Below are 15,394 nucleotides of genomic sequence, written 5' to 3'. Positions count from 1 at the left end.
GAACTTAAAAAGTGTTACAGATATGAAAGGATGCCATAGGTTTTAAATCTTTTTGAATGTAAGTAACAATCATCTGTTACCTGTTACATATTTGCAGTTCTCACCAACTTCGAAGTCTCACTTTAAAAGAGGGCTGAAGGAAGTGAAAACTTATGGTTTCCATGTTAAATGAATGAAGAACAAAATGCTTTTTCCAAATAATAAATATTTATATTAACAAAATTCTTTTTTCCAGCATCGTGGAAGCTAAATTATATATTCTAAGTAGGTCCTTGATAATCTATTTCCAGCAGATTCAAATTTAAAGTCCTTTACAGCTCTTATCTGATTTACCTTACTTACGAAGATCCTTATCAAGTACTGGGCTAATTTTGTACTCACTATCACACGGATACAGGAAAACTTAGTAACTTGGTAGAAAATCATGAAGCAAAATCTGGGGCTTACATCTGGTACCTCAGACACTAGACTAAGTCGCTAAGAGAAGCATGAATTAAAGAATTACAACAAACTGTACGTTCAGACATTTTGGCTACCTTACAATCCTGGATGACACTATATTCTGCTTTAAAAAAAAAAAACAAACCCAGGGGAGCCGGGGTGGCTCAGCGGGTTAAGCTTTGGTCCTGGGATCGAGCCCTGCATCAGGCTTTCTGCTCAGCAGGGAATCTGCTTCCCCTCTTTCTCTGCCTGCTTCTCTGCCTACTCGTGATCTCTCTGTCAAATAAATAAAATCTTTAAAAAAACCCCACAAAAACCAAAAGAGATGAACATTAAGTCACGAATAAATACAATCTAAAAAGAGTTTGTATAAGCCCTGCTTTCATGCTGCAAACAGGTGATTTATACCTTTTCATAAAGTCTTTTTTGTGATTCGAGTTCCAGATGTCTCATTTCCAGGTCTTTCGCTGTAGTAGCAATTTCTTGATCTCTCATGTGTACCTACGGCCAAACAACAAAGTGTGAACACCAGAAACAATATACAAGATAATATCTCTTCAACAGATTTAGTAATCTTGTAATCTAAACAACCCACTCGGAGTATTTAAAATAAAAAGTATTGGGTTTTTGATACCAGAGTAATTGATGGCTTATTAACATTCACTGTAGAATCTGGGAATAAAGACTGAGTTAAAGTTAAAGCTTAATTTTCTAAAAAGGAAAGTACAATTACCATACGCTCATCTACCCAGGCTGCGAGAACAGATGGCAGTTCTCACCACACTGTATCAGCCAATATTATGAGTTAGAAAAACTTGAGCAATTTAAATTTGTGGTGGTTAAAAATATAGAATGTTTCTTATTAAATATGATATTATTTAATGTTCTTTTGATTAAATGACTCTACTTAAAGAAAATTCTTTTTAAAGATTTATTTATTTTCTTGGAGAGCGAGCGAGTGAGGGGGAAGGGCAGAGGGAGAGAGAGAATCTCAAGCAGACTCCCCACTGAGCACAGAGCCTGACATGGGGCTCGAGGATCCCGAGATCATGACCCAGCCGAAATCAAGAATATGTCGCCCAGTCAATCGAGTCACCCAGACACCCGTAAATGACTATACTTCAATAATTTCAGTTTGGCAACTAGTAACTCCAAGTTCAAGGTGCTCTGCTTGGACTCAGCTAATTTAAAGTTCACCACTCTCCAAATTTTGATTACTTGGAAGCTTCTCACTCTTCTCCACTAGAGGGTTCAACTAAGGCCCTCTTTAAGTAGACAGAATCCTAGGAGTGGTCTTAAATACTTGGCTGCCTAGAGTCCCCATTTTGTAGGAGTGACAAGTGTTTCAGGAACAGAACAAAACAAACTATAACCCCATCTTACGCCATTCATTTATTCAGCACACGTATAACGACTGCACACTATTTCATCCGTTACGTATCAGACATTGTAAAGATCAAAGATCACAGGATTGAATACCTATCTCTGGAGAAACAAAGAGTAAAGATGAAAAGACAGTGGGTGCACAAGAAGGACAAACACCTGAGAAGTAAAGAAACCACTGACTGGCAACCAGTACAACTTAAGGAGGTTACTGGGAGAGCGGGCTAGCTCCAAGTGAGGATGCTCGAGTCCACCAAACGAGGGTAGTAAAAATGCCAGTGGGCAGAGGAGAGGTTTGGCACCGTTCATCATGCTGTTCGGGACTTTCAATGAGAGAAGCTCTTCTGCTTATGGATTTTTAGACACACACACAGCTTAGCGCCAGGGCAAACCCAGCTCAGCTCCGCTGACCGCTAATGGACGTGCGCTGACTCGTGCGTGTCAGCCTTCCTGCTGGTGCCTGCGCTGCGAGGAGAAAAGCTCTGGCAGTGGAGCAGGTCCGAGCTGACTATCAGAATAGGGAGATGAAGGACAGGAGGCTGGAAGGGTAAGCAGAGGCCAGGTCACGCGAACTGAAAGGACTTTACAAGATTCTTTGACCAAAAAAAAAAAAAATGCTTCTATCTCAAAGAGTTCGGAATCAAGAGGTCAGAGTTCTAAGCCTGTATTACTCTGGGAGAAGAACATATGCTTTTCTAGAATAATGAATTATCAGCCTCAGTTGCTCAGTGAGATTGTGAAAAGGAATCACAGCTTTCAAAAGCCGATTTAAAATTGACCGGCTTTCAACAAGACAAAAAGTATTATCTCGTGCTGTAGCAGAGATGACAGATTTCTAATACAAATGAATTCAAAATACTTTCAAAGACTGAAAAAATACTCAGTGTCTTACCAAAACTAGGTTTTAAACTCCCTAAATTAGTCTATAAATTCCATGCAATTCTAATAAATACGCTGTTAAGATGGGGTGTGGCAGGGGTTCAGAAAGAAATATACGATTCTCCAAGTCTATTTGAGATGAGACACATCTGAGCAAAGAATGCAGAAGAGGCAGATTAACAGTGGGGACGAGGCCCAGCAGTGAGATGACGAAGCTGTCGCTCAGGGGGCTGCCGGCTTAGGAGCAGACAGCGCTAAGGGGGAGATAAGACATACACGGGAATTTAACACTGAATAAAAAATCAGTTGGCAAATGACTCTGTTAATCAACAAATGGGTGTGACCGTTCCAATAAAGCTGTATTTATGGATACTGAAATATGAATTTCATGTTTTTAAAAATGTCACGTAATATTCATGTCATGAAATTATTATTGTTGGAGTTCTTTCAACCATTTAAAGAGTCAAAAAACCAGGGGACCCTGGGTGGCTCAGTTGGTTAGGTGGCTGACTCGTGATTTTTGGCTCAGGTCATGATCTCAAGGGTCATGGGATTAAGCCCCGTGTGGGACTCTGAGCTCAGCAGGGGTTCCGTTTGTGATTCTCTCCCTCTGCCCCTACCTCCACTGACACTCCCTCTATAAAATAAATAAACCGTAAAAAAAAGTGATGAGTAAAAGTTGAGGTGTACTGTAAGTATAAACTGACCTCTAGATTTCCAAGATTTAGTCTAAGCAAAGCATAAAACATCTCACTCATGATGTCTTTATACTAATTACGTATTTAAAAAATTGGGAAATACATTGAGTTAAACAAAATGCTATTAAAATTAGTATCCTAATTTTTAACACATGGCTGTGAGAAAACAAAATTGCCTACATGGCTCACATCATATTTCCACTGGATATTGCTGCCCCAAATGGCATAAACAGCCCACGTAAGTTGGTAAGAAAAAAACGTGACAGAAAACTGACGAATGATATGGATATAGATATACAATTTACAGTTCTTGTACAAATGGATGGTAAGTAACCGGAGAGATACTTAACCTCACCAGCAAGAAAAAAAAAGACAAATTAAAATATACAACTTCCACCTATGAGACTGGCAAATATTAAGACCGATGTACTCCCGAACTGACTAGGGTATAAGCAACCTTCTACATACACTTAAAATAATGACTTTGGTGGGTTCACTTTTGGAGAACAATGTGGCAGATCTTGGAGTGTACTCAACAAAATGACATGTGCAGGTCCTCAAAGATCTGCGCTCAGACTGTATAACCTGGCACCGTCTCACATAGCAAAGTACTGCCGACAACCTTGATGTCCCACAGCAAAGAGTCACTAAATAAACCATAACACAGTTACACGATGGAATACTATGCAGCCATAAAAAGAAAAAAAAGTTATCATCATTTTTTTCAGTTTATTTTGGGGATGAAATGAGAGAAGAGTAAGGAAGGTCCATTTTTGACTCCATGCCTTTTATAATGGAAATTTTCTGATCCTGGCCAGGTGCAAATTTTTATAGGAAAAGAGCATTTCCCCTACTTCACAGTTAATGGTTCACTCATACTTCTATTTTTAGAGAAACAGTCACCAAGGACACCGGTCAAACTGACTCATTTTCTTGGCATTTCTAAAATAATTAGCTATCAATGAAATTCGAAAGGGAAGAGGAAAGGCTGAGGCTAGCCGGTGTTCCCTGCGAATTCCAGCGAGGACACTGAAGTTGCAGGTAGGAGAGTAAATGGAGCGGATAGAGGCCCTGTGTGAGCGGTAAGACATGGACTGTAAACCTTTCTCTCGATTTCGTCGTCCAGTCGTCTTAGTTCCATTTCACGCTGATCTTGCTGCATCTTGAGAAAGCGCCTTCTTGTAGCATCTTGTAAGTGCATTTCCTTGACTTTCAGCTCTCTTTTCACAGAAGCAAGTCTAAAATACAAAATACATCAAGAGGAACACATAGACACATTGCTCCATAGAGAGGTAAGTGGAAAAGTCACACGTTTCACAACAGTGAAGGACCTACCACTGACGAGGGCACACCTCCCCGAACCCCGCCCCCACGGTGAGACTATGGCATCACACATGCGGGGCGAAGGTACCTATGGCTGCCCTTGTGGAAAGGACAAGGGTCCACACCAACTGGCTCTTCTTTTCGTATTAAAAGTTCTAACAGGTCTATTCAGATCATCTCAGTACAATCAATACCCTGTATCTTTATTTAGTACAAGGCTAATTAATGCTCCGTTCAGTACTTGTGTTTTACCCTCAACAGAAATCAGTTTCATAAAATCCCAACCAAGAGTAAAACTCAGTAAACACTCACAGAAGTGAGCTTCCTGACAATTAGGCTTCGTCTCCATGCTCATCCCATAATCTTAATTAATTTAAATATTTTGCTATATTTTTGCTATATTAACATATTTTATTGCTTTAATTGCAATAATAATTGCTTATTAACATAAGCACCAAATACTGTCCTCCAAATTATGAAATCCAAAACGAGATAATCATTTTATGCTTCAATTTTCAAGTCATACAGGTAAGTTTACAACACAATTCTAAAAATTCTGCTCCCCCAAAGGGGATTTATCCAGCACTGTATTACAAAGCATTTCTGCCTACTGTACAATAATGTTTCCAATAACGTCCTCCAAGGTACATGAGACTTGTCTCACTTCCAAATAATCAGTGCAAAGGTATATTCAGCATAGTTTCAGAATTACCTTGCACCATAAGCCAATTCTTTGAAGTGTGGTAGATGCAGATTTTTTACTAGCTTAAATTTTTGTTTAATGGAAATGCCACAGCTGGGTGATGCTATGTATATAGAAAAGAAAGGAGGTAAAAATTATTCAACTAACACACATGTCCAGATTTTCTCAAAGTGATCACACACACCTCTGTCTTTGCTGTATCATCTTCTCCTCCTCCTGTAAGAGCAGTTCTCTCCTCGTTTCTTCGGCTTTACGAAGCAGTTCTTGTTTTTGGTACCAAGCTTCGTCTTCAGCTCTCTGCTGGTCTACCTCAGCTTGCATATCTTCAACCATCTGCCTGCAGCACGGAAAACTTACTATTCTATCCGGACACAGACAGGGCCCCAGTATGCGTACGTGATTCTGAACAGGTAAGTTGCTATTTGCCTTTCGCTTTCATATTCATCTCATAAAAGTTGTAGAAAGCACTGAAAAGGATGTCCTATATAAGTCCCAAAAAGTGCAAAGCAAAGAAATTCAAGCAAAGAAAAGTGAGTAATTTAAGTCCAAGAACAACCAAAACACAACATGTACACCTGATTAATGTCATTGTTTTACTTCTACAAGCAGGAATTACACATCCTTAAAGATATTCCCAGCCTTCAAACTCTGATTTTACACAAATACTTAGTGATTTACGTGTGCTTTTCATAAAAAAAATTCTGTATTTCTTTTTCTTTTTTTAAGATTTTATTTATTTATGTGACAGACAAAGAGCATAAGTAGGCAGAGAGGTGGGCAGAGAGAGAGAGAGAGAGAGGAGGAAGCAGGCTCCCCGTGGAGCAGAGAGCCAGATGCGGGCCTCGATCCCAGGACCCTGAGATCATGACCTGAGCGGAAGGCAGAGGCTTTAACCCACTGAGCCACCCAGGCACCCCCTGTCTATGTTTCTAGCAGATTTTGCTCCTAGCACACACAGAGCAACTATCCATGATTACCTCTCCCTCAGGTAGTCCAACTCATCGTTCCGTATTCTTTCTCGCTCCTGTGTCTGATAGTCCACGATAAACTTGGGATATTGGTTAAAAACTGGATACTGCCCTTTTGTCAATGCCGCAAAGACGTGAAGCATGCTGTTGGGATGAACCTCGGTAGGAGTGGTATCCATGAGACGGTAGACTTCTCTAATGACAACACTTATATCCAGGTTATTCCGATGATGAAAAAAATACTGTAAGAAAACGCTGTGTTCAAATTGTGAGTTAGCTAACAAAGCAATTACAAGGTAGAATTAAAACAAGGTAGCTTAAAAAGTGTGAATTAATCTTGTCTTTCTTTCTCTCTCTTGTTTCTTGGCAAACGCACTGGAGTTTTTCTTAAGCCAAGTTTTAAGATGAAGAGACAATTTCATGTTTTCAAAGTCTAAAGAATTTCAAAACCAAACTTCTGAAATAATACTTTTTAAACTTTAACTCAAACCAAAGGCCTCCTTTGTATCAGAAGAACACTGCAACCAACAATGGCGCACTCTCTCTCTCTTTTTTTTTTTTAGGATTTTATCCATTTATTTGACAGACAGAGATCACAAGTAGGCAGAGAGGCAGCCAGGGACAGAGGGGGGAAGCAGGCTCCCCGCCGAGCAGAGAGCCTGATGTGGGGCTATGATCCCAGGACCCTGGGATCATGAACCGAGCTGAAAGCAGGGGCTTTAACCCACTGAGCCACACAGGCACCCCGGAGCACACTCTTCTGCTCAGATTTTTTCCTTGCAAAATCCCAAATAAATAAATTTGAAAATAAATTAGCTTGATTCGTAAAAATATCTGAAATGTTTCCACATTACCTTGTTCTGCTGGAAGGTCCAAATTCTAAAATATATATGGGTGAGCATCTTGAGAATATTAAGGATAAATGAAGTTTGAAAGGGGCGCCTGGGTGGCTCAGTCTAAGTCTCCGACTCTTGATTTTGGCTCAGGTCATGATCTCGGGGTGGTGAGACTGAGCCCCTCGATGTGCTCCATGCTCAGTGGGGAGTCTGCTTGAGATTCCTTCTGTCCCTCTCTCTCTGCCCCTCCCCACCCACTCTCTCAAACAAATAAATCTTTAAAAAAAGAAAAACTAGAAGCACCTGGGTGGCTCAGTAGGTTAAGCCTTTAGCTCAGGTCATGATCTCAGGGTCCTGGGATAGAGCCCAGCATCAGGCTCTCTGCTCAGCAGGGAGCCTGCTTCCTCCCCTCTCTCTCTGTCTGCCTGCCTCTCTGCCTACTTGTGATCTCTCAATCTCTCTCAAAAAAATAAAATCTTAAAAAAAGAAAACTAAAACTAAAAACCTTTAAAAAAAAGTTTGCAAAAAAAGAAAAACTAAAAACCTTGAAAAAAAACACAAAGTTTGACAGGAACCACAGAAGAAGTAACAAACCCAATTCATCCTATCCACGAAAAGAGCATCTCTTCTTTTTTTTTTTTTTTTTGAAGACTGTATTTATTTATTTGAGAGACAGAGATGGAACATGCGCGAGTGGGGTGAGTGGCGAGTGACAAGCAAGACCCCCCCCCACAACTGAGTGCAGAGCCCGACTTGAGTGGGGCTCCATCCCAGGACCCTGAGATCATAACCTAAACCAACTGAGTCAGACACTTAACCAACTGGCCCTGTCCTTTCAAAAACCTCCTTTAGCACTTTCTTTCAAGTAACCTTCCTGCCACATCTCAGAATTCTCAGAGTAACCATTTCTTGTGGGTAACAGGCAGCCAGACTGTCACAAACTGGATGGGTCACTGATAAAACCACGCGCAGAATTAACGATGACTCAGCAGGTAAACAGCCTAAAACAGGCAACAAGCACTGAACTCCAGTATTACCGCGTTTCCCTCCTGAAGCTACAACTTTTAAGACAAATGGTGTGCGGGATGGCCCGCTGGGTTACTGACCGATGAGGTCAGAGGGGTACACCTTGCTCTCCACGGCGTTTCTCCCACCTGGCACCAGTACCGGGCATGCAACAGGTACTCAATTAATGCACTGATTCTTCAGTGGAAATAAATGAAAACTCGAGACCTGCTACTTAAGAACAAGGATATTTACCTCAAAATCATCTTTAAGACTGCAGTTGAGCAAAGGCGCTCTAGAACATATGTTGTAGGCCACGACAGTCATCAGGAGGAACGAAGGATGGTTGGAAAAGACATTATCAAACAATTTTAGCCACTCTTCTCTGGTTAGTACTTCCGAAAAGATGGTTTCAAGAAGAGGCCATGCATACAGCTAAAATAAATAAGGAAAAACTTATTAGTTTTCTATGGAAAAGTCATGAGTCCTTGCTAATACTCTCTTACATTTGATGTAGCTGTTAAAATCATTATATTCAAAATGATTATGAAAAGAACTACCTTAATACGGATGCTTCTTTATAGACTTTTGGGAAAGCAGTTTAATGAAGAAGAAAATGGAATGCTATTAAAAATACAGCAGGTAGTATGTTCTTTTATTATACTCTTTCAAGAAATTTGTATTTTTTATACCTGAGCCAATGTTAGTTTCCAAAATAAGTCATGTTATCCTAAAACCACATACTTCTTACCTGGGAAGTTATGTCATGAGCTATGTAGTGCTGAAGCAGTTCTCTGTCGTGGAATGCCAGAACATTCTCTATCATACTGAGAATGTTGATGGGAGGATTCGGGAAATATTCAAACCAGTGTTGGCACCAATTGACTATGAAGAAAAAAATGGAAATTTATCTTTACCATGTCTATTATCAAAGGACTCAGCAGTTCTTACATATATGCACTCTAGGTCCTCAATATGTCCATTAATAAAGAAAACATAACAACTCTTTAAGTTCTAGAACTTTTGATTTTACACTTCCATCCTGTTAACGTCATATTTCAGGCTCATAAAATTGGCCAATTTCTTCAACTGAGCGCAATCAATGAGAGTGTCCATTAAAACAAACAGAACTTTCCAGAGTTTTCCTGATCTTCCCCACAGGGCACTCTGCTTCCGTCTTCTCCTGGTTAACAAAATGACCCTCCTACAAAAATTTCCTTCTTAAGTCTTCATTAACTGTGATGAATGTTAAGTGACAACCTCCTGAAATCTACTCAAATTCATACTTAATCAAAACTAGAAAAGTTTACAAGAAATGTTCAAAATTACTTTTTCTTTTGAGACAGAAAGGGGTGTGGGGGTTGGGAGAGGGAGAGAGAGAGAATCTTAAGCAGACTCCATGCCCAATGTGGAGCCTGATGTAGGGCTCTATATCATGACCCTGAGATCATGACCTGGGCTGAAACCAAGAGTGGGATGCTTAACCAACTGAGCTACCCAGACACCCCCAAAATTATATCTTACACATCAACACAAACACATAAAAACAAACAGGCATGTATTATATTCCCCATCCATTAAATGTTAAAATAAACACGTTCCTATTACTAGGACAAGAGTGACTGCTCTACGGCCATAACAAGTAACCACCAGAATTGGTTTTAAATCTAAGCCATCGATGAACAACTTATTCAGTAAACCTAACTTTGAAAACCCAACCAGTGACTGAGGGATTCTCTGCAAGTCAGCCAGTGGAAAGCGGAATCCTTTCTGCTCATGATGTTTCTAAAGCTCGCATTAACTCACTGAGCAACCACTACCACCCCCAAAACATTCCTCAAAAACCCTGGTGAGATCAGTTAGTTTCATTCAATGAACTATGCCTAATCACCATAGCCGTCCGTAATAATTCAATTCGGATTTTTATTTTGTTTCTTTAAAAGATTTTATTTGACAGACAGAGATCACAAGTAGGCAGAGAGGCAGGCAGAGAGAGAGGAGGAAGCAGGCTCCCTGCTGAGCAGAGAGTCCGATGCAGGACTCCATCCCAGGACCCTGAGATCACGATCTGAGCTGAAGGCAGAGGCTTAACCCACTGAGCCACCCAGGCACCCCCGGATTTTTATTCTAAACACTGAATTATGGTTCTGTCCTTTGACAATATGATCTCCTTTCTCATATTAGCAAAAGAAGACTTAGATCGGCAGAATTTTGGATTACATCTGGTTATTAAAGGGCCTACAAGTTCTAGAAGTCAATTCTTTATTAGTAAGTAAATGTGAGTTAATAATTAAGGCATAAGTAAACTCTTACAAAAACTAAGCTTTAAAAGAAATTATTTCAGCTTCTTTAACTGCTGCTCTTAACTTTAAAAGAAAAATCCAGTTCAGCAACACGTGCTATGGGTCTACTGTGTCTCAGATACTGCTAGCCCTAGGAATTTTAAAACACCACACACAGACACACACACACACACACACACACGAAGCCCAGATTTTTACAACTAATCTTCATTAAGAGAACACTGTTCTCAATTAGGCATGAGGGAAACCCCGCTTTATACGTAAGCATTTGCCTTCTCTTCTATTCTGCGTGGTGTCACCGCAGTAGTGTGTGTAGAAGACCCAGACACAGGACTGAAGGAGAACAGGATAAAGACAAGTAACCGGGGCGGGGGGAGGGGCGGTTCCTTGATTTAACCGGAAGAACCCCCTCTTGGTCATACAAGAGACTGTAAAGAGTGCTTCAAGATGACTTTTATAAACATATTCCAAATTATACATCAAACGGACTATATTCCTTCAGACTTTCTCCCAGGTCCCAACTAGACGGTGAACCCAAAAAGCTGAACAGTGGTTTATTGCGAGCAGTGCTAACATTCAGTCGGAGCCCAGTAAGTGCTCCTTGAATAAAACTGGTTTAAGACCCTCGATGAAAATTCCCAGCTACTCATGCTGGCCCTGACGGATCTCCTAGATTTAAATCGGGCCTAGAAGAGAAAATCAATTCCTTGGCACAGAACCATATGCCAGCGATATAACAAGATTTTACTGGAAATAAAATATAGTTTTGCACACTTACCTACTTATGAACAGCTTTTCTTATGATAAGACATCATTTGCCATTTTAACCATTTTTGAGCTGCAAATCAGTGCCGTAACTGAATGCACAATGTTGTGCAACCATCACTATGTGCAAAATCTTTTCGCAAACAGAAACCCTGTACCCATTTAGTACTAACATCCCATTCCTACCTCCTCTAAGCCCTGGTGACCTCTACTCTATTTTCTGTGTCCGTAAATTTGCCTATTTGAGATATTTCACATAAATTTGTTCTTTTGCGCCTAGATTTCAGGGTCCGTTCCCTTATACATTTGAATGTTCCATTGTATACTATACACACCATATACACAGTTTATCCATCCATCTGTTAACAGCAATGATACTTGGGCTGTTTCCCCCTTCTGGCTGTTGGGGATCACGCCGCCACCGACATTCACATACAAGTATCTGTTTGAGTCTCTGTTTTCAGTTCTTTCCGGTGTATCCCTAAGAATGCAACTGCTGGATTATATGGTAATTTTATGTTTAACTTTTTGAGAAATTGCCAATTTTCCACAGTGACCACCATTTTATGTTTCCAGCAATACATGAAGGTTAGAATTTTTCCACATTCTTATCAACACTTGTTTTTTTCCCTGTTTTTTAAATTACAGCCATCCTAGAAGGTATAAAGTGGTACCTCAGTGTGGTTTTGATTTGCGTTTACCTAATGACTAATGATCCGGAGCATCTTTTCATGTACCATTAGCCATTTGTGTATTGTCTGCGGAGAAAAGTTTAATCAAAGACTTTGCCCATATAAAAATGAGATTATTTGTCCTTTTGTTGTTGAGTTGCTTCTTTTCCTTTTAAAACTCCAAGTATTGTTGCCAGAGTAAACTCGGAAAACCTTTTTGAGGAATCAATTAGAATATTTATATTTTATGACCTAGTAATACCAATTCTAAGAACTGACCAAGAGACAATATTATACATATTTGTATGTGAAGACAGTTATAACACTGTTTCTTTAGGTAAAAGTTAGAAATAACCTAAATGTCCAACAACCAATTAAACTAGGACTCTACATTATAGAATGTTAGAGTCATGAGGGGGGAAAAGATTACAGTCAATAAGATATTTATAAAGTTTATAAAAAGAGAAATGTATCTAACATATTAAGTAAAAGTAGTATAATCACAAAAATTTAAAAACTGCTTAAAAAGGACAGAAAAATTATTTAAAAAACTAATGGTCTAGCAGTTAGGGGACTAATTGATGATACACCTAAATGATGAAATATTATATTATGTGGGGAATAAATTGTGTTTTTCAAGAATACTTAATGATTTGGGGAAATGCTTTTTTTTTTTTTTAAGATTTATTTATTTATTTGACAGACAGAGATCACAAGTAGGCAGAGAGATAGACAGAGAGGAGGAAGCAGGCTCCCTGCTGAGCAGAGAACCCGATGTGGGGCTCGATCCCAGGACCCTGGGATCATGACCTGAGCCGAAAGCAGAGGCCTTAACCCACTGAGCCACCCAGGCGCCCCTGGGGAAATGCTTTTATAAGAAATTCATCAATACATCCTCAAAGATTATCAAGGAGGAGGAGGAACATGGGTGAATTTTCTTTTCTTTTGTATGTTCTCCTATATTTTCTCCAATCAGTAAAAATTTATCAAAGCAAATGCAATGCAATTAAATAAACCAAAAAAAGGGAGAAATATAGTATTCACAGTATGTACGCTTGAATCTTTTTATTTCTACTCAAAATTTTACTGTAATTACAGTTAAGTGCTTATCTCCTTTGTACAAGAAAACCTTTTAAAGCAATTTAAAAGACATATAAAATTGGTTATTTTTGTTAAATAAATCTGTAACTGGATTCAGTTTATTGACTGTTTAACTGGCCCGATGATACCAATATGAAAAAAGGACCCACTTTTCAGGGTAGATGGCGAGCAGTGAACACAATGGTGTGGAGCACAGGCTAGAGTCTGTCTGGCTTCAACTCCTTGTTCTGCCACCAACCTACCCTTGGGAACTTAAGCTCTGTGTGCCTCAGTTTCCTCAGTTATAAAATACGAAGTAACAATGCCTACCTCATAGGACTGTTAAGATTTAGATAAATTAATAAAGGCAAACATGGAGAATGGTACCGGTACACAGGAAGTTCTCAAGCAATGTTCGCTCTGGCTGCTGAGAATGAGGACGGCAGTTAGCACCCGCTACAACAGGCCCCGTGTGCTAAATCCTGCCGTACTTATTACTACAATCCTATTAATAATAAATTGATTTCCTATTAATAATAAACGGATTTTCAGTAAGTAAAAAAGCATCTGCTTCCTTCCTTTTTTTTCCCCTAAAGATTTTATTTATTTGTGAGAAAGAGCATATGTGCACGCACACATGGAGATGGGAGCCGGACCAAGGCAGGATCCATCATGATCTGAGCAAGACTCTAAACCGACTGAGCCACTCAGGTGCCCCTGCTTCCTTTCTGCTAACAAAATCTAAGCTGTAACAGTATCTTCTAAAATGCAACTATCCAAATTTTCTTGTAAATGAAAAGGTTTATGTATAAATGTCTGAACTGTCCATTTCCTGCTGAAAAATTATTTAACACCAGAATTGTTAAATGTTGCAAAGCTGCAAAGACATCAGAAAATGATACAGGAAATCCACTCTCGGTTTCATTATTAATACTTATTTACTTACTTATGAGAGTAGCAACAACTTCAAAACAAATGAGCTGGTTGTTCTGGAATAATTTTACAAACGGAAATGCCAAGAGTGGAAGATACGGCGTGTCGCTGAAGATGGCAGACCAGTGAGCTAATGCAGATAGGGTTCTGTGAATCAGGTAAGGAAATAAAGACCAGAGAATAGTTTATTATGAAAATTTGACTAAATAATACATTCAACTGATAAGAAACTTGCTACAGAAGGTATATTTGATGAAAATTCTTCCTCCTACCTTTATTATCTAGCTTACTTTTCTCCAGAACCACTGTTAAAAGTATAGATCCTTTTTAAAAAAATGACAAAGGTGGGTATAAACATTGTGTTGCACCTTGTGTTCTTCACTTAATAGCATCTTGGAAAAAGTTCATTATCAGTAGACGCAGAGCTCTGATACACAAGACAGTTTTGTACAGAGACACCTTAATTTCTTTAACTTGGCCTTAACGGGCATTTAAGTAGTTTCTAACCCTTTATAAACAATGCCACGCTTAATGTTTTATTTACATCATTCTTCATGCAGGAATATAGATTTGGATAAATTCCTAGACGTGAAATTGCTAAGTCAAAAAACATATGCATTAATTTCAATAGTCAGTGCCAAATTATTCTCTGCAAAAAAAGTGTCTATTCACATTCTCAGTAGCAGAGTAATGGGATACCCATTCTCTCACTCTGGCCAATGTGCTTTATTACCCTTCTTTTTAAATCTTTGGTCTAGTTGAAATGGCATTTCAATGTGGTTTTATATGTATATGTATATATCTATATTCATATTTTTTCACTGTAATTTTAATTGGCATTTATTATAAGGGAGGTACAGCATCTTTTCATGCTTAAGAACCAGATCCCCAGCTATGAACTACACATTCAATCCTTTTCCATTTTTTATTGGTTGGCCCATTCCACACTCATTTACATGAATAGTTCATATAGAAACCAGTCTTTTATTTGTCCTACTTTTTGTATATACTTTCTCGGTTTTACATATATCTTTGGGGAATGTTCTTACATGTAGAGATTTGTTTTCCTATCAATCTCTTCTAGATATGTCAAGCTTAAAAAGACCTGCCTTACTCTAGGGCTATAATTCCATATTTACTTCTGATACTTTCAAGGTTTGCTTTTTTTAAACCTTTTGTTTTGAGAGAGTTTTAGGTATACAAGAAGTTGCAAAAGCAGTAGAGTTCCTGTATACCCATCAGTCAAATTACTCTAATGTTAACATCTTGCATAATAAATACAGTACAGTTATCAACACTAAGAAATTAACTGGTTCTGTGCTATTAACTGTATCAGACTTTATTCAGATTTTATCATTTTCCCCATTTTGTTAGGTGTTATTTTTTCGTTCTGCCAACCTAGGGTG

At 39.0% G+C, this 15,394-nt stretch overlaps 1 protein-coding gene across 5 annotated transcripts in view; it reads right to left on the bottom strand.

The window, feature by feature from the left end:
- TBC1D31 (TBC1 domain family member 31) overlaps nt 1-15,394 on the bottom strand; it is a 68,634-nt gene that overhangs the window by 15,570 nt on the left and 37,670 nt on the right. For all 5 annotated transcript variants that reach the window (XM_004743503.3, XM_004743502.3, XM_045078089.1 and 2 more), the window contains 7 exons: nt 14,002-14,135; nt 8,988-9,121; nt 8,492-8,671; nt 6,405-6,637; nt 5,612-5,764; nt 4,504-4,639; nt 850-942 (listed from right to left, as the gene is read on the bottom strand). In XM_004743503.3, coding sequence (XP_004743560.1) covers nt 850-942; nt 4,504-4,639; nt 5,612-5,764; nt 6,405-6,637; nt 8,492-8,671; nt 8,988-9,121; nt 14,002-14,135 — 1,063 coding nt within the window. The remainder of the gene's footprint in view (nt 1-849; nt 943-4,503; nt 4,640-5,611; nt 5,765-6,404; nt 6,638-8,491; nt 8,672-8,987; nt 9,122-14,001; nt 14,136-15,394) is intronic.

The sequence above is a fragment of the Mustela putorius genome, unplaced genomic scaffold, assembly GCF_011764305.1.
Source record: "Mustela putorius furo isolate JIRA1106 unplaced genomic scaffold, ASM1176430v1.1 tig00000228_pilon_pilon_pilon, whole genome shotgun sequence".
Taxonomy (NCBI): Eukaryota; Metazoa; Chordata; class Mammalia; order Carnivora; family Mustelidae; genus Mustela; species Mustela putorius.
This window is presented reverse-complemented; position numbering and strand designations above follow the sequence as displayed.